The following is a 26,874-nucleotide window of genomic DNA, read 5'->3' on the forward strand; positions in this document are numbered from 1 at the left end:
TTTCCAAGTAAAACATCACTGATGGCATTCATTGTATTATTAACATATGAAAACTGTATAATCCACGAGAGTTGCTTTTGATTATAGGCAATTTTAGTTCATCTTGATTCTTTTAAGGCAGTTTTGTGCTCTTAAAACAATGGGGTTTCAAGATACAAAATAGACATTGTTGGAAATTCCCCTTAAATATACATGCTGTACAAACCAAGTTATATAAACTTATTTTTTTTAATACAGTGATCATCTACCAAGGTAAGGGGGACTGGGTTATACTGGAAACATGTTAGAATGTGTGTTATTGGAGAAGTTACTAAACAATATAACTTAAATATGGTGTAACCAAAGAAGTGATGTATGTCTTATACTGTAGCATTTATCATTTATTCACAGTGTGAAGGGCTTCTTCGAGGGCTAAAAACCTTGAAGCCATACCACACATTGCTTCTTTTGGTGGAGCGGTCAGAACTCCTACATACATTGTCACCAGATGCGTCACAAGCTCTCTGGCGATTACTTCATGTAGAAGAGTCACATCTAACTCCCTTCTTCACATTAGCTGCTGATGCTGACCTTACTCTAACTCAGGTTTTAATGGTATGTAGTACCAGGTTAATCAGTAGATTATTGAATTCAGAGATAATGTGTAATAAATGTTTGGTATTTTTAACTGCTGGGTGTGAATTGAAGGAAATTCTGTTCAGGCTGTTTTTATTCAATAGAAAAACAATTATACTCTCTTCCTTAATTATGGATTAATGTTTTTTACCCTGCTAAATCAATTTATGAGTTGGTTTAAGCTATTTACTTTGTAGAAAAAGTGTGTGTGTGTATGCATTTATTGAGCACTGAACAGTATCAGAAATTTCACAGGCAGTGTTACTTATTTTATTTCTAATAAAAGTTCATTGGAAACCAAGGTACTATGATACTGATCTTTGCTTTATATATTATATTCTTGTTTACACATTTATCCAGATATAATGTAATTTGTAAAGTCTTTTTAAGCTCAACTCTAAGTACTGTTGAGTCAAAATCAATATCATATCTACAGTAGGTATCATGAAGGATTAAGCTGTTTTATGTAATATATCTGTGTATATCAGAATAAGTATTCTCTCTTCTATCTTTCTAATTGTTGGGGAATATTTGATTTTCATCAATATAGAGTAATATTAGCTGTAGCATGGGTACAGTTTTTCACTGCTGTCATCTGTGTGTTGCTCTTAAAACACTTTCTTGCTACAAAAACTTTCATTGAATAAATCATGCATTATTGTTATTCATTTCTTCAAAGGGGTGATTTGATGTTGGTAAATGACTCTTGATCCCTGTTTTGGAATCAAACTTTTACAGTACCTTTCATTCCCCAGATGCTGTATAACCCCTATGGGTTTAGCATTTCTCAATGAATATAATAATATTGTAACATTGATTTAGCATAAAAAAGTAAAGAATGACGTGCTCTGATAAAGTATTTAATGTCATATTTCATGCAGTGTCATTCACTACAGTGTGCAGTTAATCGCTCTGTCATGTTAATGTTCCATGTTAAACTTGCTTATTTTGCTTGTAGATTACAACATTATGAAATTGGAAGTCAATTTTTTTCTTATATTGGCAGTCCTTTAAAAAAAATAAATCTATGTTGTGCTTGTTAGGAATGTTGCATTTAGGGAAATACAGAAATTTCCCAGACCATTCTTTAACACTTCCAGCTAGTGGGTCACCTAGTGTACTGGGGCAAGGCTACTATCATATACCCTGTCTGCAGTACCAACATGTACGCTCTATCTCCAAATGCTCCCACCATTTTGTAAGTATAATTTATACAATACTGTATTGCTTGTATAAGATACAGTAAACTAATAAATGCATCTACTTTGCTTTGTTTTGTTTTAAATAAAAAAAAAAATGGTGTGAATCAGCTATTCATACCATTTGAGACAATAGGACTGTGCACCAAGAAATTCAAATTGCAACCAGTTGAAAAGAATGATGCATAGGTCAATATGGGAAAATAAAACAGAAAAGTTGCAGAATATGTGCCTTATTTAGGCTTATTTAGTGGTCAAATAAGCCTTATCTTACTATAAAGGTGTGTGTAAGGACAGAAAACTTTTACAAGAGTGTATATTTAATGCTGGATGGTTTGGTGAATTTAACCTCTAAACTGTGGCATACCTACAAATAAAAATTCTTGTATGTGTTGGAAGATTTTGAAAAATAAATAGAATGAAATCTCCATGGGGAAGTGGAACAGAATTCTCCCTCCATAAGCCATGTATGTCATAAGAGGCAACTAAAATGCTGGGAGCAAGGGGTTAGTAACCCCTTCTCCTTTATACATTATTAAATTTAAAAGAGAAACGTTCATTTCTCTTTTTAGGTCACCCTGCTTCGGTGGGATACAGCAGGTTTGTTGAAAAAAAAAATATAATGAAAGAATGTATTTTTCTGAATCGAATAAAACTAAAAATCAGTGGAATTTGATAAAAACTTAACATTGGCAAAAAAAATAATTACTCATCAGCACAAGGGCATAGATGTACCAGCAATATTTATGTTTTACAGTTTATTGACACAAAAATATGATTGTGTTTCTGTTTTTTAATTTATGTTAATGTTTAACATTATTTACACTAGTTTCTTATGATATTAGATGTGTTTAACCCTTAACCTTTTCAGGGTCCAGAGGCCAAATTTCAAAGGGTGTACCAGCCTCCCAGAATTTTCAAAAAAAAATTTGTTATTTTTTCTTATGAAATGGTAGAGAATCTCTTTCTGAAGCTAATAAAACAAAAAGTACGAAATTTGATGGAAAACTGACCAAAGTATGCTCTCGCGAATTTTGATGTGTCAGCGATATTTACGAATCGGCGATTTTATCGACTTTGGCTCCCATTTTAGGCCAATTACATTATTCCAGTCGACCAAATTCTTAGCTATTTCACTAGTATTACTTCTATTCTATCGATTGAGCACAAGAAATCACCCAGTCAACCTTTTTCAACTACGAAATAAAGTGATCGGAAATTAGTAATTTGGCCAATTTAACACAAAGTTCAAAATATTCCAATTTCAAAATAGGGTCCAGAATAAACAATGCAGGCATTCCTGGCACTAAACTAACATTTTCTCTGCTCATTAGTTATGTTTTCAGGCTTTACAAATTAATTCCATTTTGATTTTTTATTCACATAATGAATTTTTATTCAAACCAAAAAATAGAAGATTTACTGTTATGCAATATTGTAATAATTGTATAAATATCATCATCACATTTGTGAATGTATATTAGACCCACCAGCTGGCATGTATTAGGTGTGTGAGGTCGTTTGTTTACTCTTGAACATTGACAAAAATTTAACATTTCTGCTACTTTGAGCTCAGTTTCAAGCCATTTCCAGTACTAAAACCAATCAAAATTATCTCTATTCTGTAATATATCTTCCGTTCTATCAAATGAGACCAAGAAATCGCAAATACAACTATGAAAAACATACGAAAAAACACTGCAAAGTCACTGTTTTAATCGAAAATCACAGTCTCGGCTTTTTTTCTCTCATTATACACTGTGCTGCAGGATTTGTTTTATGTGGTGCACACATATCACATAGATGTATTCTCTCATATCTAGGCCCAAATTTACCACTCACTGCTTATCAGAGTGAGCCGAGCTCATGGCGTAGATCTACGGTTTGGACCCTGAACGTAAAGCCATAGATCTACGGCACGGACCCTGAAAGGGTTAAACTGTCCAAATGCAGATCTGCGTTTACTCGCATAGCGCTCCGAACATAGATCTACTTTTTTTTTACACTTGAAAGCATGTAAAATAAAATGTAGAGCTACGTTTGGAGCACTACGCAAGTGGATGTAGATCTACATTTGGACAGTTTAACCCTTTCAGGGTCCGCCCCGTAGATCTACGGCTTTACGTTCAGGGTCCAAATCGTAGATCTACGCCAAAATTCTAGCGCCGTCAAATTTAACGCAAAAACACTGGTAGGCCTACATGTGAGAGAACGGGTCTGCGTGGTGTGTGTGCGCCGTAAACAAAAATTCTAGGCACCCCCATAGCATTGTGGGAACGCTGGCTCGGTTACCTTTGTTCACCATGCCTCATCGCAAGGCAGCTCTCACTCCAAGGAAAATTGGGACTCTCCTCTTCCTATCTGATAGTTCTGACTCTGATGGAAGTGGAAATGAAGACGAATTCTTTGGCCTTGATCAGTTAGTGACCGAAAGGAATGACCAGGATATCGATAATAGTGCAGAAAACCCTGATGATCCTCAACCTTCTACCTCTGGCGTGGGCACTCCTCAGTCACGGTCAGTTGTACCTCATCGCAAGAGAAAACTATTATTTTCATGTGGCCAGGCCTCTGACTTCAGTAATGACGATGATAGTGACATGGATTGTGATTTTATTGCTCTTGACGATCATTCGAGTAGTGATAGTGAAGAAACATATTCACCAGTGAAGCGTCGGTATATACGCCGCCGCATGCGCTTGGGTAGTGTTCCCTATGCAGTGCCCAGGGGACGGAGTACATCCCGGAGTACATCCCGTGGCCCTACACCAGGAATAGACAGTGAAAGTGAGGATGATGTGGCTACACTTGGCATGGATAGACCACAGGCATCAATAGGTGGTGGTAGTGGTGATGGTAGTGCCACGGCCATGCGTGACTCATCAGCCCAGGCTGGGACCCATGCTGCTGACTCCTCAGTTCAAGGACAAAGCAGAGCATCAGCCACCAGCCCACCACAACCACAACTACTAGCACAACCAGCCTATGATGGTTGATTGGGGTTTGGTATACAACCTGGCCAGCTCCGAGACACGCACTCCACTTTCATACTTTGCTATTATCTCTTTCTTCATTTCCATAGTAATTTTCACCCTTTTTACCACAGGGTTGGCACTAGAATCTTTCTTGGGGCCCATGGTGACTTATTTTGCAGTTACAAGCACTAAAAACGCTGTGATAATATGAAATGTACCGAATATATGCTTAGATGCGACCGCACTGGCTGGCTTGTAAACACTGGCACACACGGGGCAGCTGAGGCCACACGTGGGACGCGTCCTGGACGAATCATATAAGGCAAGTTTTTTATCGTGAGGTGAGGCAAAATTTTTGCGTTAAAATGCTTCATATGGGGGATTTAACGTAACGCGATGCGTTCGTAAGGCAGGGGTCCACTGTACTTACAATTGTTTCAGAGTGTAATATACCTTAAAACATGGAAATAAGGTGTATTGTTTGACTTTACTGGGTTATACACAGTGTAATTGCTTTTTATTCTATTTTTTATTATTTTGGTCTTCTAATGCTGTGTAGAAGGAATACATGCAATATTACATTTGTTTCTGAGTGTAATACTCCTCAAAAGATAGAAATAAGTCACATTATTTGACTTTACTGGGTTAAATATACTTATTGTGCTTTGTACCATGAAATTGTACTAAATTTGGAATAAATAAGTCATCATTATGCCACTTCCATACCCTGTTTGCTGGTAGCGAACTGGTGAAAGAACAACTCCTGATATCATTGTTTATTTATGCTAATTAGGCATATTAGACTGTCAGACACACAGTCATCACCTGTGTAGTTAACCATGATGCAGTGTGTGGATCCTCCTGGCCTTAGATGTTTTTCAAATATATGAATAGATAATAGAAGATCCAAAGAGTTGTGATGTGGTCAAAAATATTGGCAGGTGGCAAATTTGAAGGTCAAAAAATTGTGTATACTAGTACATTGGACACAGTTTAAAGGATAAATATCACACTCAGCTCCATATCATAAAATTCACCACTGAGAGTGCATCAGTTGATCACATCAAGACACTGCTACCTGTTCATACAGTTTTTTACTGGGCCACATTAATCCTGTCCATATATTTGCATAAAGTTGTTTCTTTTGAAATTTTTAATCTTTTTTTCAGAAATGATTGTTTGCAAAGTAGATTTAGCAAGGGTCAGTAGGTCTCTTGCAGTGCTCTTCTAGCTTGTATAAGGTTCAGGCTAGATTTGGTTTGTTTTGGCTCATTCCTCAAACAAAGCCCCATATTTAATCAAAATTTCCTTTCTGGCAGGCACCATCATTTAAAAAGATAGTTATACAGTGGACCCCCGGTTATCAGTCGTAATCCGTTCCAGAAGGTCGGCCGATAACCGAAATGGCCGATAACCGAATTAATATTTCCCATAAGAATTTATGGAAATACAATTAATCCGTTCCAAACAAAAATATTCACAAAAAAATAATTTTTTTTAACAATTGTGTAAGTATTACATACCTTTATTGAAAGCTAATGCTGGCTTCTGGAAAATAAGGAGGAGGAAAGAGGGAGGAGTTAGTGTTTGGGAGGGGAATCCCCCCCCCATAAAGACTTTAGGTAGCAAAGCCTTCTCTGGGGTTACTTCCCTTCTGTCTTTTATTGCCACTAGGACCAGCTTGAGAGTCACTGGACCCCTGTCTCACAAAATAACTGTCCAGAGTGCTCTGTTTCTGGCATCTCTTTAAGATTTTCCTGAAGTGGGACAGGGTTTTTGTCACTAAACATGTTGCAGATATGGCTTGTTTCAGCTTTGTCAAGGTGGTGTTTCTCTATAAATGCTTGCACCCTAGTCCACATTGCACACACCTCTTTAATCTCTGAAGAAGACGCTTCCTTCACTCCATCTTCCTCCTCCTCTGAAGCAAGTTCCTCAGCTGCAGTCTGTTGTTGTTTGAGATGAAGCTCTTGCAACTCTTCAGTGGTTAGCTCTTCCTTGTGGTCCTCCACCAACTCTTCCACATCCTTGCCACTCACCTCCAACCCCAGGGACTTCCCCAGTGCCACAATAGAGTCCACAGGGTCGGCAGGGTCAGGGTCAGCCTCAAGCCCTTCAAAATCCCTCTCTTGGACACAATCTGGCCACAGTTTTCTCCAAGCAGAGTTCAAAGTTCTGGAAGTCACTCCCTCCCAAGCTTATGCAATGGAGGATAGTGAAGTGACTCCTCCAGAACTATCTTAGGGTCAACTGAGTGTCCCAGGTCACTTCAAAGCACTTTTGAAACTCTGCTTTTGTGTAGAGTTTTTTGAAGTTAGAAATGACCTGCTGGTCCATGGGATGGAGGAGAGGAGTGATGCTAGGAGGCAAGAACTTCACTGTAATGAAACTGAAGTCCCTAAACACTTGGTCTTACAAGTCTGGAGGATGGGCAGGAGCATTGTCCATGTGAAGGCTTACTCAGCCCTGTAACAACTTCAGACAGTATTACCAAGGCTGGCTCCTCCTCAGGAAAATTAATGAATAGAAAAGGAAATAATAATTCACAAGGATAAACACTTTATTATTTAGTAATGCAAAGATAAAACATTAAAGAATAAAAGTGTATCCTACTTGAAAGAAAAATGAAAAATGAAATGGAAAAATGACATTTGAATTCAACGCTAATATGTACAAGTAAACTGGGGTGTCTGGTTGATGTTGACACCGTCTTGTACAAATTGTAGCCGTTGGGGGATGGGGTCACAGGTGTTGAGTGACAACCCAACGACTAGTTCTTCACAGAGTCTGTAGCCTTGAATAGTCAGTCCAGATGACAGGAAAGCAGGTTCTTTACCACTACAAAGATGAGGGGTAGTGTCCTGTACAATTAACCCGTAAACGGTCCAAACATATATATACGTTCACTACCGTACTGCCCCAACTTTTTTGAGAAAAAAAACATTGTTGTTTTTTAATAGGGAAAAAGAGTATATGGTACCCAGGCATCCCCAATTATTTTAATATGGCGCACAGTGAGTGCTCACACCCATTCTCTCATGTCTAGGCGACTCAGGCTTATCATGGCAATGTTAAATGTATGACACATAAAACGTATATGTACGTTTGGGGCACTAGCGGTAAAAACGTATATATACGTTTGGACCGTTTACGGGTTAATCAGGTAGGTAGATTATAAGGTGACGTCCCAAGGGCTGTTTCAGTCCGTCTCCTGCAACACTTCTCGTTGGTTGGCAGGTGACCCGATCTGTCATTCCAAGTTGGAAAGAGAGACAGGTTACCCACTGCTTAAGAAATCACTCTCCATGATAAGTGCAAGATACTTAAAAAAGGTGGTGATTATCAAAAAGTCTTATGTGGAGCTTAAAACTGAAAGTGACTAAGTTTATTATTGGTCAGTAGTGAAGCTTTCAACCAATATCCACTAGAATAGGAGCAGAGGCTTTTACTTACAGTTGTGCTGGGAGCAGCGAGTCGAGTGATTACTGTTTGGCCAGAGCCCCACACGTCACCTTTCGGGGGGGGGAGGATAGCAGGAGCTAGACTGACCCTACCTTAACAAGCAGCCAGCAGTCAAACTATCGTCACCCTATACTTGCTCATTACTCCTATCTGTTGAACTTTTCCCTCACACTCCCCCATACCAAGACTTATAGTCAAGGAGTATAAGAAGAATAGGTGAGGAAAAAGTTCTAATACGAAGTCACGTAAGGCAACAAATCTACTGACTGTCACGACTTAACCAGTCAGTGAAATAATTGGATGAACCATTGATATACACAATATGAAACTTAAAAGCTTGGAGTCCACCTTAAGAGGCAACTGTTGGTTCCCTTAAAAGTGTCTAGGTATATCAAAGGTTTGTGATCCGTTTCTAAAATAAATTCTTTTCCCAGTAAATAAAATTTAAGTTTGGAGATACCCCACACAAGGGCCAAACATTCCTTTTCTATGGTGGAGTATCTCATTTCTGCAGGAGGGAAGTTGTAGATTTAATAAATATACAGGAACTAGAAGTGTGTATTTTGTGCAGTAAGCACCTGACACCTATTGCAAGATCTATACTTCTTTGTAAACTGTAAGTACATGCTTGGCCAAAAATAAGTGTGCTTGAGTTTATGCCACATCTTACGATGGGCCAAGTGTTTGGTCACTGGCAAATCATGAGCCATTTGAAGAACAGTCTCTCGACATGGAGGAGGGAATAATCTATCGCTGAAGAATGAGATTTAGTTACAGATTTATATAAGATACCATAATATATTCAAACTTATGAGATACGTATCTCCCACGGATAACTTTATTGTTAAAAGCTTGATTATGAATCCCGAATTGAAGGGCAATCGAGCTGTATATTAACAAAGTCATCCTTGGACATAAAATATGGGAAAATAAAAGGACTTACAGTGGGAGAAGAGGAGGTAGGAGAAGCCAGGGTTATGGTCTGAGCCCTAATCAAGACATTGAGAGTGTCAGAGGCAATACCCTTACTTTCACCTGGTGAGTGGACAGGTGATCCTGCTACCTCACTATCAAGAGCAGTATCATCTGTTTCCACCTCCAAATGAACAGTACGGGATAATGCAGCTTCCGGTGCGGAATTGTTAAGGGGCTTAAACTTGCAAGGAAGAGGAGCTGGAAAACTTAGATCCATGGGTGGTGACGAAAGATCTGCCTCTGAAGGAAGAACGGCACCTTTAATGTTACCCACTATCATAGAACAAGTAATTGGGGCTAGTACTGCATTAGTCCAACCGGTGAACCATTTAGTTTTCAAGTAACAACGTATTGTAGGGAAAGTATTTTCACGACCCAAGTAATCTGAAAGAATAGAGGACACACGAGAGGTTTTAAAGTAAGGGAACAGTTTGTCCGAAATTACAATGCATGTACATCCAGTGTCACGTAATATGTCTGAGACTTTTATACCATTAACTGCTCCTGAACAGAAGGGTGCTTGGTCATTACCGTCAACAAAACATCTACCAACTTTCTCTATTTTCTTGGAAGGACAATGTGAGGGAAAAGTTCAATAGATAGGAGTAGCGATATAGTAACATTAGTTTCATTGCCGGCTACTAGTTAAGGTAGGGTAAGTCACGCTCCCGTTTTTCCCACCTTTTCTCCCCCACCCCTAAAGTGATAGTTTGATTGCCGGCTGCTTGTTAACGTAGGGTCAGTCTAGCTCCCGCTATCCCTTCCCCTCCCTCTCCCCCCCCCCCCCCAAAAGGTGACGTGTGGGGCTCTGGTCAAACAGTAAATCACTCGACTCGCAGCTCCCAACACTACTGTAAGTACATGCCTACCTTGTATTCTAGTGGATTTATTGGTTGAAAGATTAACTTTTGACCAATAATAAACTTAGTCCTTTCAGTCTTGCTCTAGGTTGACTGTTGTAATAATCACCACGTCTTTTGAGTAATGTACACTGCCATGGAGAGTGATTATTTAAGCAGTGGGTAACCTGTCTATCTTTTCAGCTTGGATGACAGTGAGGGTCACCTGTCAATCAACGAGAAGAACGGATGGAGAAGGACTAACATCCAGAGACTTCTCCATTTTGCATTTAAGTACCTGTGCACCTGTATGAAACTGCAGGACGTAACCCCACATCATTGCAGCGGTAAAGAACCTGCTTTCCTGTCATCGGGATACTACTCACAGCGTTAATCTGTGAAGAACTAGCCGGTGGTGGTCACCAACACCTGCAACCCCCCCCCCCATCATCAGCAACGGCTACGATTTCAACAAGCAGTGTCACCAACACCAGACACCCAAGTGTTAAATTAGCGTTGAATTCAGTTATCATTTATATTTTTCCTTTTTCATTTTTTTTAATGTAGGATTAATATTTCATATTTAAGTGTTTTATATTTTATATTTTCTACATAATAAAGTGTTTATGTTTGTCTGTTATTATTTCTTTTTCTATTCACTAATTTTCCTGAGGAGGAGCCAGCCTGGGTAATACTGTCTGAAGTTGTTACAGGGCTGAGTAAGCCTTCACAAGTGGCAACCTTGCCAGGATCAACTCTACTGAATCAAGATTCAACTCCATCTCGAATCTACCATTGGAACTTCAACGCCGCATACCACAGACGGTTACCACCAGCCATGAGTAATCATTCTCTATGGTAGGACTACGGTACAGGTATTAAAAGATTTGGTGATTGTTATAGTCTCAATTTATTGTAAGTCAAATCAGGCAGGATATAATAGTTAATTCTGCCACCTAATTGTGTGTAAGCTTGAAACACTTTGGAGGATTAGACTCTAGGGACCCGAGATTTTCCAGTGACAACTTGTTTCATTGAGCTCTTTATCATATCAAGGGAACTGTCATAGGACACTCTTGATTTGTTGGTGAGAAGATTGGATGGTCAAGTGACCCCATTCTAGTTACTGTTTGCTCAGAGCAGCATAGAACCCTTCGTTTTCATTAATACATATTGTTTAATTGAAGCAGGGATCAAGCCCTCTGGTTTATTTACAGTTTGAGCGGAGCAGGAATTGAACCCTCCATTTCCTTTAATACCTGTTTCATTTCCCCTGATAGTTTAAGTTATTCTTGCAAGTATGGATGAATACCAGTTTTGGATGAATGCTGGAAGTAAGTTAGGAATAACAGGGAAAAATTTAGAATCTTTCATTAGTGCTAAGATCCAGGAAAGACTTGAAAGAGAGAGAATTGAGAGAGAAGAAAGACAGCTAGAAAGGGAAAGAGAAGAGAATAAGGAAAGAGAGAGAATCAAAAGAGAAGAGAAAAAGGAGAAAGAGAACCTTGAAAGACAGGAGAAAAAGGAGAGAGAGAGAATTGAGAGAGAAATCCGAGAAAGACAGTTAGAAAGAGAGCGAGAAGACCAAAAAGAGCGTGATAGACTTGATCGTAAGGAAAGAGCTAGAGAACGTGAGGAACAAGCTAAGATACGTGAAGAACAAGTTAAATTAAGAGAACTTGAGGAAAGAGAAAAGGATCGCGAGCTCGAAAAATCTCGCCTTGAATTAGAGAATAAAAAGTTAACTTTTACACAACAACAATTAGAGGAAGGAGTAATGGAACAACGTGCAGTCAGTGCACATATTCCAACACCTAATTTACCTCCCTTCACAGAGGGGGAAGACATAACTTCTTACATTATCAGGTTTGAAAATACCACTACCCTCTGTGAATGGCCTGCTGACACCTGGGCTACCAGGTTAGGAATGTTATTTTCTGGTACAGCCTTAAATATCTATGCAACTTTGTTGCAGGATATCATATGTAATTATAACCTACTAAAGAAGGCAATCCTTAAAGCATATCAAAAAACCACTAATTCTTACAGGAAAGATTTCAGGTATGCCACCTTACAGCCTGGCCAGAACTTTCAACAGTTACAGCTAACACTCTTTCGTTTGTTAGACTTTTGGATAGAGAGTTCAGGAATTGATCACAGTTATGAATCTCTTCGAGACTTCATGGTTGCTGACCAGTTCCTGACAGCTCTGATATCCCTGACATCGGGATACTACTCACGGCGTTAATCTGTGAAGAACTAGCCGGTGGTGGTCACCAACACCTGCGCCCCCCCTCCCCATCATCAGCAAGTGTTTTATATTTTATATTTTCTACATAATAAAGTGTTTATGTTTGTCTGTTATTATTTCTTTTTCTATTCACTAATTTTCCTGAGGAGGAGCCAGCCTGGTTAATACTGTCTGAAGTTGTTACAGGGCTGAGTAAGCCTTCACAGACAATCTGGACGTTTATGTCCGATACCACCACACCGATGACATGTTGGTATAATAGCTGGTGACTTTGTTTCTACTGTAGGCTTCTTAATCTTTGGTTCAGGTGAACCATTGCCCTTAAGGTTCGATCCCTTTAGGTCTTTATAGGAATTGTGAGCCTCAGCATACAAGTCAGCGGCCTCGGCAACTTCATCAGCTTTAATCAGGTTACGTTCTCTAATGAATGTTCGTATTTGGTGGGGAAGAGCTGTCAGGAACTGGTCAGCAACCATGAAGTCTCTAAGAGATTCATAACTGTGATCAATTCCTGAACTCTCTATCCAAAAGTCGAACAAACGAAAGAGTGTTACCTGTAACTGCTGAAAGTTTTGGCCATGCTGTAAGGTGGCATACCTGAAATCTTTCCTATAAGAATTTGTGGGTTTTTTATATGCTTTAAGGATTGCCTTCTTCAGTAGGTTATAATTACATATGATATCCTGTGACAAAGTTGCATAGATATTCAAAGCTGTACCAGAAAATAACATTCCTAACCTGGTAGCCCAGGTGTCAGCAGGCCATTCACAGAGGGTAGCGGTATTTTCAAACCTGATAATGTATGAAATAATGTCTTCACCCTCTGTGAAGGGAGGTAAATTAGGTGTTGGAATATGTGCACTAGCTGCATGATGTTCAATTACTCCTTCCTCTAATTGTTGTTGTGTAAAAGTTAACTTTTTATTCTCTAATTCAAGGCGAGATTTTTCGAGCTCGCGAACTTTTTGCCTCTCTCGCAGTTCATTCTCTCTAGCTTTTTCCTCACGTTCTCTAGCTTTTTCCTCAACTTCTTTTGCTCAACTATCTTTTGCTCTTTCCTCAAGTTCTCTTAATTTAACTTGTTCCTCACGTACTTTAGCTCTCTCCTCACGATCAAGTCTATCACGCTCCTTTTTCTCCTCTCTTTCTCTTTCTTGATTTTCTCTTTCAATTCGAACTCTCTCCTTTTTCTCCTCTCTTTCGATTCTTTCTCTCTCCTTTTTCTCCTCTCTTTTGATTCTTTCTCTCTCCTTTTTCTCCTCTCTTTCTCTTTCAATTCTCTCTCTCTCCTTTTTCTCCTCTCTTTCGATTCTCTCTCTCTCCTTTTTCTCCTCTCTTTCTAACTGTAACTAACTGTCTTTCTTCTCTCTCAGTTCTTTCCTTCTCCATTCTTTCCTGGATCTTAGCACTAATGAAAGCTTCTAAATTTTTTCCCGTTATTCCTAACTTACTCCCAGTGCTCATCCAAAACTGGTATTCCTCCATACTTGCAAGGATAACTTAAACTACCAGGGGAAAATGAAACAGATATATCAAAGAAAACGGAGGGTTCAATTCCTGCTCCGCTCAAACTGTAAATAAATAGGAGGGTTCGATCCCTGCTTCGATTAAACAGTATGTGTGAATGAAAACAGAGGGTTCTATGCCGGCTCCGAGCAAACAGTAAGTAGAATACGGTCCCTTGACCATTCAATCTTCTCACCAACAAATCAAGAGTGTCCTACGACAGTTCCTTTGATATAATAAACAGAGCTCAATGAAATAACTTGTCACTGGAAAATCTCGGGTCCCTAGAGTCTATTCCTCCAAATCGTTTCAAGCTCAAAAATAAAGGTGACAGAATTAACTAGTATATCCTGCCTGACTTGACTTACAATAAATTGAGACTAACAATTATCAAATCTTTTAAATACCTGTACTGTAGTTCTACCATAGAGAATGATTACTCATGGCTGGTGGTAACCGTCTGTGGTATGCGGCGTTGAAGTTCCAATGGTAGATTCGAGATGGAGTCGAGTTGACCCTGGCAAGGTTGCCACTTGTGAAGGCTTACTCAGCCCTGTAACAACTTCAGACAGTATTACCAAGGCTGGCTCCTCCTCAGGAAAATTAATGAATAGAAAAAGAAATAATAATTCACAAGGATAAACACTTTATTATTTAGTAATGCAAAGATAAAACATTAAAGAATGAAAGTGTATCCTACTTGAAAGAAAAATGAAAAATGAAATGGAAAAATGGCATTTGAATTCAATGCTAATATGTACAAGTAAACTAGGGTGTCTGGTTGATGTTGACACCGTCTTGTAGAAATTGTAGCCGTTGATGATGATGTGGGGGGGGGTCACAGGTGTTGAGTGACAACCCAACAACTAGTTCTTCACAGAGTCTATAGCCTTGAATAGTCAGTCCAGATGACAGGAAAGCAGGTTCTTTACCACTACAAAGATGAGGGGTAGTGTCCTGTACAATTAATCAGGTAGGTAGATTATAAGGTGACGTCCCAAGGGCTGTTTCAGTCCGTCTCCTTCAACACTTCTCGTTGGTTGGCAGGTGACCCGATCTGTCATTCCAAGCTGGAAAGAGAGGTTACCCACTGCTTAAGAAATCACTCTCCATGATAAGTGCAAGATACTTAAAAAAGGTGGTGATTATCGAAAAGTCTTATGTGGAGCTTAAAACTGAAAGCACTAAGTTTATTATTGGTCAAAAGTGAAGCTTTCAACCAATATCCTCTAGAATAGGAGCAGAGGCTTTTACTTACAGTTGTGCTGGGAGCTGTGAGTCGAGTGATTACTGTTTGGCCGGAGCCCCACATGTCACCTTTCGGGGTGGGGAGGGAGCTAGACTGACCCTACCTTAACAAGCAGCCGGCAATCAAACTATCGTCACCCTATACTTGCTCGTTACTCCTATCTGTTGAACTTTTCCCTCACAGTCCAGTACTAGGAGGCACTTGATTGGCAATTTCTTTTTCAGGAGGTATTTTTTCACACTTGGGCCAAACACATCATTAACCCACTCTTTGAAAATTTGCCTTGTGACCCATGCCTTATGATTAGCTTTCCACATCACAAACAATCTGTTCTTCATGACATTGTTTTTCTTGAATGCTCTGGGATTTTCTGAGTGATACACGAGTAAAGGCTTCACTTTGATATCCCCACTAGCATTACCACACAACAAAAGAGTAAACCCGTGTTTCATAGGCTTGTGTCCTGGCAGTGCCTTTTCCTCCTGGGTAATGTAGGCCCTGTTTGGCATTTTCTTCCAAAACAGGCCTGTTTCATCACAATTGAACACTTGTTGGGGTTCAAATCCTTCAGCCTTTACATAGTCCTGGAATTCATGAAGATACTTTTCAGCTGCACATTTGTCAGAACTTGCAGCCTCACCATGCCTTACAACACTGTGTATGCCACTAAGCTTCGTAAATCTATCACACCATCCTTTCTGGCCCTAAATTCACAAACTGCAGCACTTGTTCCAGGCATTTTCTTTGCAAGATACTCATGCAACTGCCTTGCCTTCTCACAAATGATTGACTCCACAACAGTGTCTCCTACTAATTCTTTTTCCTTAATCCACAATAATAATAACTTTTCCATCTCTTCCATTATTGGTGGCCTTTGTTTAGTTAGAAAAGTTAATCCTTTTGCAACATTAGCATCTTTGTTTTGTCAGGATGGATGTAATTGTTGATTTATTCTTGCTGTACATCCTGGCAAGTTCCATCACCTTCATACCACTCTCAAATTTTTGTATCACTTCACGCTTATATTCCGTGGTGTTTCTCACTTTCTTTACTACAGGAGCTTTCTTTGGAGCCATCTTTACTTATTTCACAGTTGCACTGCAAGAAAAAAGCACTAAAAACAATGGTAAACAAGCGAAATGTTTGGATGTATGAGCAGAAGCTTCCTCAGCCACCGAGAGACGAAGCCAAACTGAAACGCAAGCTGCCCCAGCTGGCAGATGGACCCATCCAAAACGGCTGATAACCAAGTGAATGGCCAATAACCGAGTGAACGGGCGATAACCGGGCACCGAAAAACCCGCCGATAACTGAGTTGGCCGATAACCAAACCGGCCAATAACCGGGGGTCCACTGTATTAGGATGGAAATAAATGGTATAAAATACCAACACAATGGAAATATAAACACTTAAGCAGCATAATGTGATACTTTACTGACAATGTTTCACCCACGCAGTGGGCAAAATATTGTCAATAAAGGAAACAACAGCAACTTCAACCAGAACAATGGCTTCTATAACATAGCTAAACCCCTTGCCAAGAAACTTCTTCATTGCTATCCCACATAAGAACACAAGAATGGAGGAGCACTGCAGAAGGTCTACTCATATACTTATCCAATCTCTTTTTAAAGTTACCCAAGGTTCTAGACTCTCTCACCCTACTTGGAAGATTGTCACATGCAGCATTCTCCACCTGACCCAGCATTCTCATCCCATAAATACTCATGTAACTCTCGCCAGGTAGATCTGTTTGTGACTTGATAAAGCCCACTGCATGGGCGAAATGTTGTCAATAAAGGATCACATTATACTGCTTAAGTGTTTATACAGTGGTCCCTCGATAATCGTCAGGCTCGATAGTCGTCCTTTTCGGAAATCGTCTCATTATTTTCGTCCAAACATTGGCTCGCAAATGGTCGGTTGACTCGCTAATCGTCGTTCGTTCTGGACGCATACTCATGGCTCTGAGCCGCCTCGACCTCCCTTCCCAGCCAGTGTGCCATTGTTTACCAGTGAGCGACGGTCCCCTCACTTGTTCATACGAAATATTTCATAATATTCCATTCATTTTAGTGCTTGCAAGTGCTAAATAAGCTACCATGGCTCCAAAGAAAGCTCCTAGTGTCAAGCCTTTGGTAAAGAAGGTAAGAAATACGATTGAATTTAAGAAAAACATCATTGAACAATATGAAAGTGGCGTACATGTGGCCAAACTGGCCAGGATGTATAACAAACCCCATACAACCATATCTTCCATCGTGGCAAAGAAAAAGGAAATCAAGGAAGCTGTTGTTTCTTGGAGAAAATTGTGGCCAGATTGTGTCCACAAGAGGGATTTTGAAGGGTTTGTGGCTGACCCTGATGAGCCTATGTCAGTTGTGAAATCTATTGCGGCATTGGGGAGTTCCATGGGGTTGGATGTGAGTTTGGAGGATGTGGAAGAGTTGGTGGAGGACCACAACAAAGAGCTAACCACTGAGGAGCTGCAAGAGCTTCAGCAGGAACAGCAACAGATTGCAGCTCAGAATCTCGCTGCAGAGGAGGAGGAAGAGAGATGGAAGAAGGTGCCTTCTTCAGAAATTAAGGAGATTTTTGAAATGTGGGGTAGGATGGAAAGATTTATGAAGAAACATCACCCTGAGAAGGATGTTGCAAGCCATATCGGCAACTTGCACAGTGACAGAGTCTTGGCCCATTTTAGGGAAGTTTTAAAGAGACGCCAGAAACAGAGCTCTCTGGACACTTTTTTTTGCGAGACAGGACTCCAGTGACTCTCAAGCTGGTCCTAGTGGCATTAAAAAACAGAGAAGAGAAGTATGTAACCCCAGAAAAGGACTTGGTACCTGAGGTCTTGATGGAAGGGGATTCCCTTTCCAAACATTAACTAATCCAATCTCTCCTCCTCCGGTCTTCTATACACTAAGAAGAATTGCCAATAAAGGTAAGTGTTATTCTGTTAATGTTTCATTCATCATGTCCCATTGTATTGTTTATGTACTACATCTATATTTCATGTAAAAAATTTTTTTGTCTTAATACTTCTGGGTGTCAGGAACGGATTACAGTGGAACCTCAAAAATTGAACGTATCACATATCGAACGTTTTGAAAATAGGACCATTTTTTCGGACAAACTGTGTCCCTATTATCAAATGCGCCCCTATTTTTGGACTGCCGGGTACGGGACCTATCTGCCCCCCGCTCTGTCCGTGTCCCCGCGCAGGCGCCGTGAGCAGTCTAGCTTTGTTTATGCTTGAGTGAACACTAACCTGCGCTCTCATTCACGCATTTTATGATTATTTTGTTGTGTTTAGTGCTTGTGGGACTGTGAAATAAGCTGCCATGGGCCCAAAGAAACTTGCTAGTGGTACCCCTGTGGTAAAGAAAGTGAGAAACACTATAGATGTGAAGAAGGAAATAATACAGAAGTATGAGAGTGGTGTGAGACTTGTTGAGCTTGCCAGGATGTATGGGAAAAACAAGTCGACCATCGGTTCTATCCTGTCAAAGAAAGAACAAATCAAGGAAGCTGATGTTGCAAAAGGTGTTAATATAAGGAGTGGATGAGGTGCCTTCTTCAAAGATTAAGGAGATTTGTGCCAAGTGGAATGATGTCCAAATGTTTGTGCAGAAGTACCACCCTGAGCAAGCTGAAACAAGCCATCTTTGCAACAAGTTCAGTGACAGAACCATGTCCCATTTTAGGGAAATGTTAAAGAGGTGCCAGAAACAGAGGACTGTGGACAGTTATTTTGTGAGACAGGGGTCCAGTGACTCTCAAGCTGGTCCTAGTGGCATTAAAAGACAGAGAAGGGAAGTGACCCCAGAGAGGGCTTTACCTGAAGTCCTCATGGAGGGGGATTCTCCTTTCAAACACTAACCCCAGCTCCCTATCTTCGAGATGCCATCACCGATCTTCAATAAAGGTCACAGACCGGGCCGCGGGGGCGTTGATCCCTGGAACTCTCTCCAGGTAATACATAATTAAAAACTATTGTATTTGTTGTATGTAAAACTAATTAATCTCCTTAAAATGTATTTTTTGTGTGTATATTTTTGGGTTTCTGAAACAGATTAATTGTATTTCCATTATTTCTTATGGGAAATATTGCTTTGGATTTCAGACTTTTCGAATTTAGAACTAGCTCCTAGAACGGATTAAGTTCGATTTTTGAGGTTCCACTGTAATTGTATTTACATTATTTCTTATGGGGAAAATTGATTCGAAAATCGTCTATTTCGATAATCATCGCACTTCCAGGAACGGATTAATAACGATAAACGAGGGACCACTGTATTTCTATAGTTATACTCCTAGGTAGCAGGATAGTAGACAGCAAATGCCCAGGGAGGTACTACCGTCCTGCCAAGTGAGTGTAAAACAGAAGCCTGTAATTGTTTTACATGATGGTAGGATTGCTGGTGTCTTGTAAACATGCAAGATTTCAGGCATGTCTTGCTACTTCTACTTACACTTAGGTCACACTACACATGCACATACAAGCATATATATACACCCCCTATGGGTTTTCTTCTTTTTTACTAGTTCTTTTTGTTTATTTCCTCTTATCTCCATGGGGAAGTGGAACAGAATTCTTCTTCCGTAAGCCATGCTTATTGTAAATGGCGACTAACATGCCAGGAGCAAGGGGCTGGTAACCCCTTCTCCTGTATACATTACTAAAGTTAAAAAGAGAGACTTTCATTTTTTTCTTTTTGGGTCACCCTGCTTCGGTGGGATATGGCCAGTTTGTTGAAAGAAGAAAGAAGAAATTTTATTACTGTTTATTTTATAAAAAAATTAAATGTAAGTGTATCATGTAAAATTCTTTTCACCAGAAATAGCCAACTATCTGAGAGCTTTAGTCAGCAATTTCCGGGTTCCTCTCTCCTTGGTGTTATGGCAGAGTTTTCTCTACCAACATCTCTCAGTGATAAATGTCATCCCATAACTTCACCTCATCAGCAGGTAACAGGAATTTCAGTGTTTCTTATATATTAATTAAAATGATCATTTTCTAAACTGCAATAAGAAATAATATTTCATTTATGTATATATTAGTTATTTAAAACAGTCAAATGAGGTGTGTTAAGCAGTGTGTTGTGCATGATTATGTAGTAAATAAGCAAACTTTAAGCCCATCCTTGTAACACTTCTGTACCTTTCTAGAAAATAAAATTATTCAAGTATTTATTATTTATATAATAATTTTGTCTTTTAGCAAGAACAAGTGCAGCAGGTATTATGGCTGTTGAAACATGGTCTACTGCAGCAACTGCATACTTACGTCTATCTATCTCCTCCAATGTCTTATGATTGTGATGGAGTGCGAGCAGGGGGGCGAGAGCTTGGAGCAGGCCAAACAGGAAGCCATGGGACCAGTTCTCCAGCTAGTACTAGCATTCCAACACCAACTGTCCATGAGCCACCACCTCTCTCCAATGAAACCTCATATCTTGCACCACACCCTCAGTCTAATCATCATCCAGACATAACTCGTGATGCTCTCCATCATGCAGTAGTGCAACTTAGCCAGCCAGCTTCTGAGAGTGATTTGGGTTCAGGTGAGTAGCTTCAGGACCACATGCAGTATATTTATTCATAAATTGCTGAAGCCATATGGCACAAGGATACTAGGTTCAACTTTATGTTTATAATGGATCTCTATCATATGCTTTCATGTTATTATAAAGCTGTCAAGAACATATAATTATTGGTATAGTGTTATCTTATTTGTTAAATTTTTTAACACTTGACTAATTCCCACCAAGACCAAGTGACCCAAAGAAAGAAACATTTACCATCACTCATACTTAAACTGTCTCTACAGAAGTGCAAGAATATCACAATATGCACTGAATGTAATATGGTCTATGGTACCTGTAAAAATATTACTACATAAATTATGCTCACATTGTTCCTCATCTGTGTTTGTAATTTTTTTACATATTTTTATTTGATTTTTTAAAATTTTGTATATCCTACAGTATGCAGCGATGAGAGGAGCCCTAGTCCAGGAATAAACATTGGCACCACACCAGAGGATTCAGTTCACCATTGTCTGGATGCTGTATTATCTCCTGCAGAAAAAGAGATGGTGATGAAAGTGGAAGCAGCACGCAACCCAGAAGATCTCAAACTTTTCTCAAAGTATATTGTATAACTTTTTGAGTAATATTTTCTTTAGTTTCCTTCATAAGTAGGCAGTTCTCTTTTTTATCTCTCTTTGTACCGTTTGTGTTCCTTCGTCCTTCTATCACTTGCTTTGTACACCTTGTCAATACCTGAGTGTTGTGAGATTAATTTTTTTATGCTTGTCCTCATAACTAAAATACTTTCTATCATGGGAACCTGCTTGCTGATAAATCCGCTGACCTTGAGCTTTCTTGTTTGTTTGATGGTATGTATATTTTATTTTATTAACACATTGGCAGTTTCCCACCAAGGTAGGGTGGTCTGAAAAAAGAAAAACTTTCACCATCATTTACTCCATCACTGTCTTGCCAGAGGCACGCTTACACTACAGTTATAAAAATGCAACATTAACACCCCTCCAGAGTGCAGGCACTGTACTTCCCATCTCCAGTACTCAAGTCTGGCCTGCTGGTTTCCCTGAATCCCTTCATAAATGTTACCTTGCTCACATTCTAACAGCACGTCAAGTCCTAAAAACGATTTGTCTCGATTTGCCCCTATCTAACATGTTCATGCATGCTTGCTGGAAGTCCAAGCCCCTTGCACACAAAACCTCCTTTACCCCCTCCCTCCAACCTTTCCTAGGCCAACCCCTATGCTGCCTTCCCTCCACTACAGATTTATACATTCAGTCATTCTATTTTGTTCCATCCTCTTTACATGTCTGAACCACCTCAACAACCCCTCCTCAGCCCTCTGGATAATAGTTTTGGTAATCCCACACCTCTTAATTTGCAAACTACAAATGCTCTGCATTATATTCACACCACACATTGCCCTCAGACACATCTCCACTGCCTCCAGCCTTCTCCTTGTTGTAATATTCACCACCGATGCTTCAGACCCATATAAGAGCATTGGTATAACTATACTCTCATACATTCCCCTCTTTGCTTATGTGGACAAAGTTCTTTGTCTCCATAGATTCCTCAGTGCACCACTCACCTTTTTCCCTTCATCAGTTCTATGATTCACCTCATCTTTCATAGACCCATTTGCTAACATGTCCACTCCCAGATATCTGAATACATTCACCTCCTCCATACTCACTCCCTCCAATCTGATATCCAATCTTTCATTACCTAATTTTTTTGTTATCCTCATAACCTTACATTTTCCTATATTCACTTTTAGTTTTCTTCTTTTACATACCCTACAAAACTCATCCACCAACCTCTTCCCCTTCTCTTCAGAATCTCCCAAAAGCAGTGTCAACAGCAAAGAGCAACTGTGGCAACTCCCACTTTGTGTTAGATTCTTTATTTTTTAACCTCACACCTCTTGCCAACACCTGAGCATTCACTTCTCTTACAACCCCATCTATAAATCTATGAACAACCATGGTGACATCACACATCCTTGTCTAAGGCCTACTTTTACTGGGAAATAATCTCCCTCTCTCCAACATACTCTAACCTGAGCCTTACTATTCTCGTAAAAACTCTTCACTTCTTCCAGTAACCTACCTCCTATTTCATACTTTTGCAGCATCTGCCACATTGCCTCCCTATCCACCCTGTCATATGTCTTTTCCAAATCCATGAATACCACAAAAGCTTCTTTACCCTTATCTAAATACTCTTCACCTATATTTTTCACTGTAAATACTTGGTCTACACACCCCTTACCCTTCCTAAAGCCTCCTTGTTCATCTGCTATAGTACTCTCCATCTTACTCTTAATTCTTTCAATAATAACTCTACTGTACACTTTACCAGGTATACTCAACAGACTTTTTTTTTTTTTTCAACAAGTCGGCCGTCTCCCATCGAGGCAGGGTGAAAGAAAATCCCCAAAAAGAAAATACTTTAATCATCATTCAACACTTTCACCTCACTCATACATAATCACTGTTTTTGCAGAGGTGCCCAGAACACAACAGTTTAGAAGCATACCCTTCCAAACTGCCAGTATCCCAACCTCTCCCTTAAAGTGCAGCCATTGTACTTCCCATTTCCAGTGCTCAAGTCTGGCTATATGAAAATAACCGGTTTCCCTGAATCCCTTCACTAAATATTACCCTGCTCACACTCCAACAACTCATCAGGTCCCAAATACCATTCGTCTCCATTCACTCCTATCTAACCCGCTCACGCATGCTTGCTGGAAGTCCAAGCCCCTCACCCACAAAACCTCCTTAACCCCCTCCCTCCAACCTTTTTGTGGACAACCCCTACCCTTCCTTCCTTTCCCTACAGATTTATATGTTCTCCATGTCATTCTACTTTGATCCATTCTCTCTAAATGACCAAACCACCTCAACAACCCCTCTTCAGTCCTCTGACTAATACTTTTATCAACTCCACACCTTCTCCTAATTTCCACACTCCGAATTCTCTGCATAATATTTACACCACACATTGCCCTTAGACAGGACATCTCCACCGCCTCCAACCGCCTCCTCACTGCAGCATTTACAACCCAAGCCTCACACCCATGTAAGAGTGTTGGTAACACTATACTTTCATACATTCTCTTCTTTGCCTCCATAATGTTTTTTGTCTCCACATATACCTCAATGCACCACTCACCTTTTTACCTTCATCAATTCTATAGTTACCCTCATCCTTCATAAATCCATCCGCTGACATGTCAATTCCCAAATATCTGAAAACATTCACTTCTTCCATACTCCTCTCCAATTTGATATCCAATTTTTCTTTATCTAAATCATTTGATACCCTCATCACCATACTCTTTTCTATGTTCACTTTCAACTTTCTACCTTTACACACATTCCTAAAATTCGTCCACTAACCTTTGCAATTTTTCTTTAGAATCTCCCATAAGCACAGTATCATCGGCAAAAAGTAACTGTGTCACTTCCCATTTTGTATTTAATTCCCCATAATTTAATCCCACCCCTCTCCCGAACGCCCTAGCATTTACTTCTCTTACAGCCCCATCTATAAATATATTAAACCACCATGGTGACATTACACATCCCTGTCTAAGACCTACTTTTACCGGGAAGTAGTCTCCCTCTCTTCTACACACCCTAACCTGAGTCTCACTATCCTCATAAAAACTCTTTACAGCATTTAGTAACTTACCACCTATTCCACACACTTGCAACATCTGCCACATTGCTTCCCTATCCACTATCATATGCCTTTTCTAAATCCATAAATGCAATGAAAACTTCCCTGCCTTTATCTAAATACTGTTTACATATATGCTTCAATGTAAACACTTGATCTACACATCCCCTACCCACTCTTAAACCTCCTTTCCCATCCATAATCCTACATTCTGTCTTGCCTCTAATTCTTTCAATAATAACCCTACCATACACTTTTCCTGGTAGTAAACTAAATTTAAATTTAGTAATTTGTACAGGAGAAGGGGTTACTAGCCTCTTGCTCCTGTCATTTTAGTCACCTCTTACAACACACATGGCTTACGGAAGAAGAATTCTGTTCCACTTCCCCATGGAGATAAGAGGAAATAAACAAGAACAAAAACTAGAAAGAAAATAGAAGAAAACTCAGAGGGGTGTGTATATATATGCTTGTACATGTATGTATAGTATGACCTAAGTGTAAGAAGAAATAGCAAGACATACCTGAAATCTTGCATGTTTATGAGACAGAGAAAAGACACCAGTAATCCTACCATCATGTAAAACAGTTACAGGTTTCTGTTTTACACTCATTTGGCAGGACGGTAGTACCTCCCTGGGTGGTTACTGTCCACCAATCTACTACCTACAACTCAGTAATCTATTCCTCTATAATTTTTACAACAGACTTATTCCCCTGCAATTTTTGCACTCTCTTTTGTCCCCTTTGCCTTTATACAAAAGAACTATGCATTCTCTCTGCCAATCCCTAAGTACCTTACTCTCTTCCATACATTTATTAAATGAAATCACTAACCACTCCAAAACTATATTCCCACCTGCTTTTAACATTTCTGTTTTTATCCCATCAATCCCAGCTGCCTTACCCCATTTCATTCTACCCACTGCCTCACGAACTTCCCCCACACTCACAACTGGCTTTTCCTCACTCCTACAAGATGTTATTCCTCCTTGCCCTATACACAAAATCACAGCTTCCCTATCTTCATGAACATTTAACAGTTCCTCAAAATATTCCCTCTATCTTCCTGATATCTCTGGTATGTATATATTTACCTGAAAGAATTCTTGTTCAAGTTTCTGATAACTAATATTATAGTACCCAAAGATAAACACTATACAGTGGAGCCCCGCATAACGTTGGCATCGCATAGCATTAAATCCGCATAGCGATACATTTTATCGCTAAAATTTTGCCTCGCATAGCGCTAAAAAGTTCGCTCAACGCGATTCGTCCGAGACAAGTCCATGCGGCCTGAGCCAGCCTCACTTGTTCTGCCAGTGGCATTGTTTACAAGCCAGCCTCCGCGGTAACATTCAAGCATACAATCGGAACATTTCGTATTATTACAGCCTTTTTATAGTGATTTCACCTGAAAAATAAGGAATAAGGAATAAGGGTGAGAATTACTATGGAGATGAAGAAAGAGATCATTGCTAAGTATGAAAGTGAAGTGTGTGTCTCCGAGCTGGCCAAGTTGTATAGTAAACCCCAATCAACCATCGCTTCTATTGTGTCCAAGAGAACGGCAATCAAGGAAGCTGTTCTTGCCAAAGGTTTAACTGTGCTTTCGAAACAGAGATCACAAGTGATAGAAGATGTTGAGAGACTGCTATTGGTGTGGATAAACGAAAAACAGATAGCAGGAGATAGCATCTCTCAAGTGATCATAAGTGAAAAGGCTAGGAAGTTGCACGAGGATTTAATTAGAAAAATGCCTGCAACTAGTTGTGATGCGAGTGAATTTAAGGCCAGCAAAGGTTGGTTTGAGAGATTTAAGAGGCGTAGTGGCATACATAGTGTGATAAGGCATGGTGAGGCTGCCAGTTCGGACCAAAAAGCAGCTGAAAAATATGTGCATGAATTCAAGGAGTACATAGACAGTGAAGGACTGAAACCTGAACAAGTGTTTAATTGTGACGAAACAGGCCTGTTTTGGAAGAAAATGCCAAGCAGGACCTACATTACTGAGGAGGAAAAGGCACTGCCAGGACATAAGCCTATGAAAGACAGGCTTACTCTTCTCATGTGTGCCAATGCTAGTGGTGATTGCAAAGTGAAGCCTTTATTAGTGTATCACTCTGAAACTCCCAGAGCATTCAGGCAAAAGAATATCCTCAAGGCTAATTTGTGTGTGCTGTGGAGGGCAAACAATAAGGCATGGGTCACTAGGGACTTTTTCTATGACTGGTTGCACCAAGCATTTGCCCCCACTGTGAAAAAGGACCTAACTGAAAAGAAATTAGACCTTAAGTGTCTCCTGGTGTTAGACAGTGCCCCTGGTCATCCTACAGACTTGGCAGAGTGACTTTGTGGGGACATGAGGTTCATTAATGTGAAGTTTTTGCCTCCTAATACCACTCCTCTCCTGCAGCCCATGGACCAGCAGGTTATTGCAAACTTCAAAAAACTGTACACAAAAGCTCTGTTTGAAAGGTGCTTTGTAGTGACCTCAGAAACTCAATTGACTCTTAAGAGAGTTTTGGAGAGATCACTTTAATATCCTCAATTGTGTAAACCT

General features: G+C 39.8%; 1 protein-coding gene across 2 annotated transcripts in view; it reads left to right on the plus strand.

The window, feature by feature from the left end:
- The window catches only part of LOC128690746 (GATOR1 complex protein NPRL3-like), a 47,421-nt gene that overhangs the window by 18,357 nt on the left and 2,190 nt on the right, over nucleotides 1–26,874 (plus strand). For both annotated transcript variants that reach the window (XM_070088272.1, XM_070088273.1), the window contains exons 7-11: nucleotides 391–594; nucleotides 1,716–1,813; nucleotides 19,914–20,043; nucleotides 20,297–20,639; nucleotides 21,063–21,225. In XM_070088272.1, the coding sequence (XP_069944373.1) occupies nucleotides 391–594; nucleotides 1,716–1,813; nucleotides 19,914–20,043; nucleotides 20,297–20,639; nucleotides 21,063–21,225 (938 nt within the window). The remainder of the gene's footprint in view (nucleotides 1–390; nucleotides 595–1,715; nucleotides 1,814–19,913; nucleotides 20,044–20,296; nucleotides 20,640–21,062; nucleotides 21,226–26,874) is intronic.

This window comes from Cherax quadricarinatus, chromosome 24 (assembly GCF_038502225.1).
Source record: "Cherax quadricarinatus isolate ZL_2023a chromosome 24, ASM3850222v1, whole genome shotgun sequence".
Taxonomy (NCBI): Eukaryota; Metazoa; Arthropoda; class Malacostraca; order Decapoda; family Parastacidae; genus Cherax; species Cherax quadricarinatus.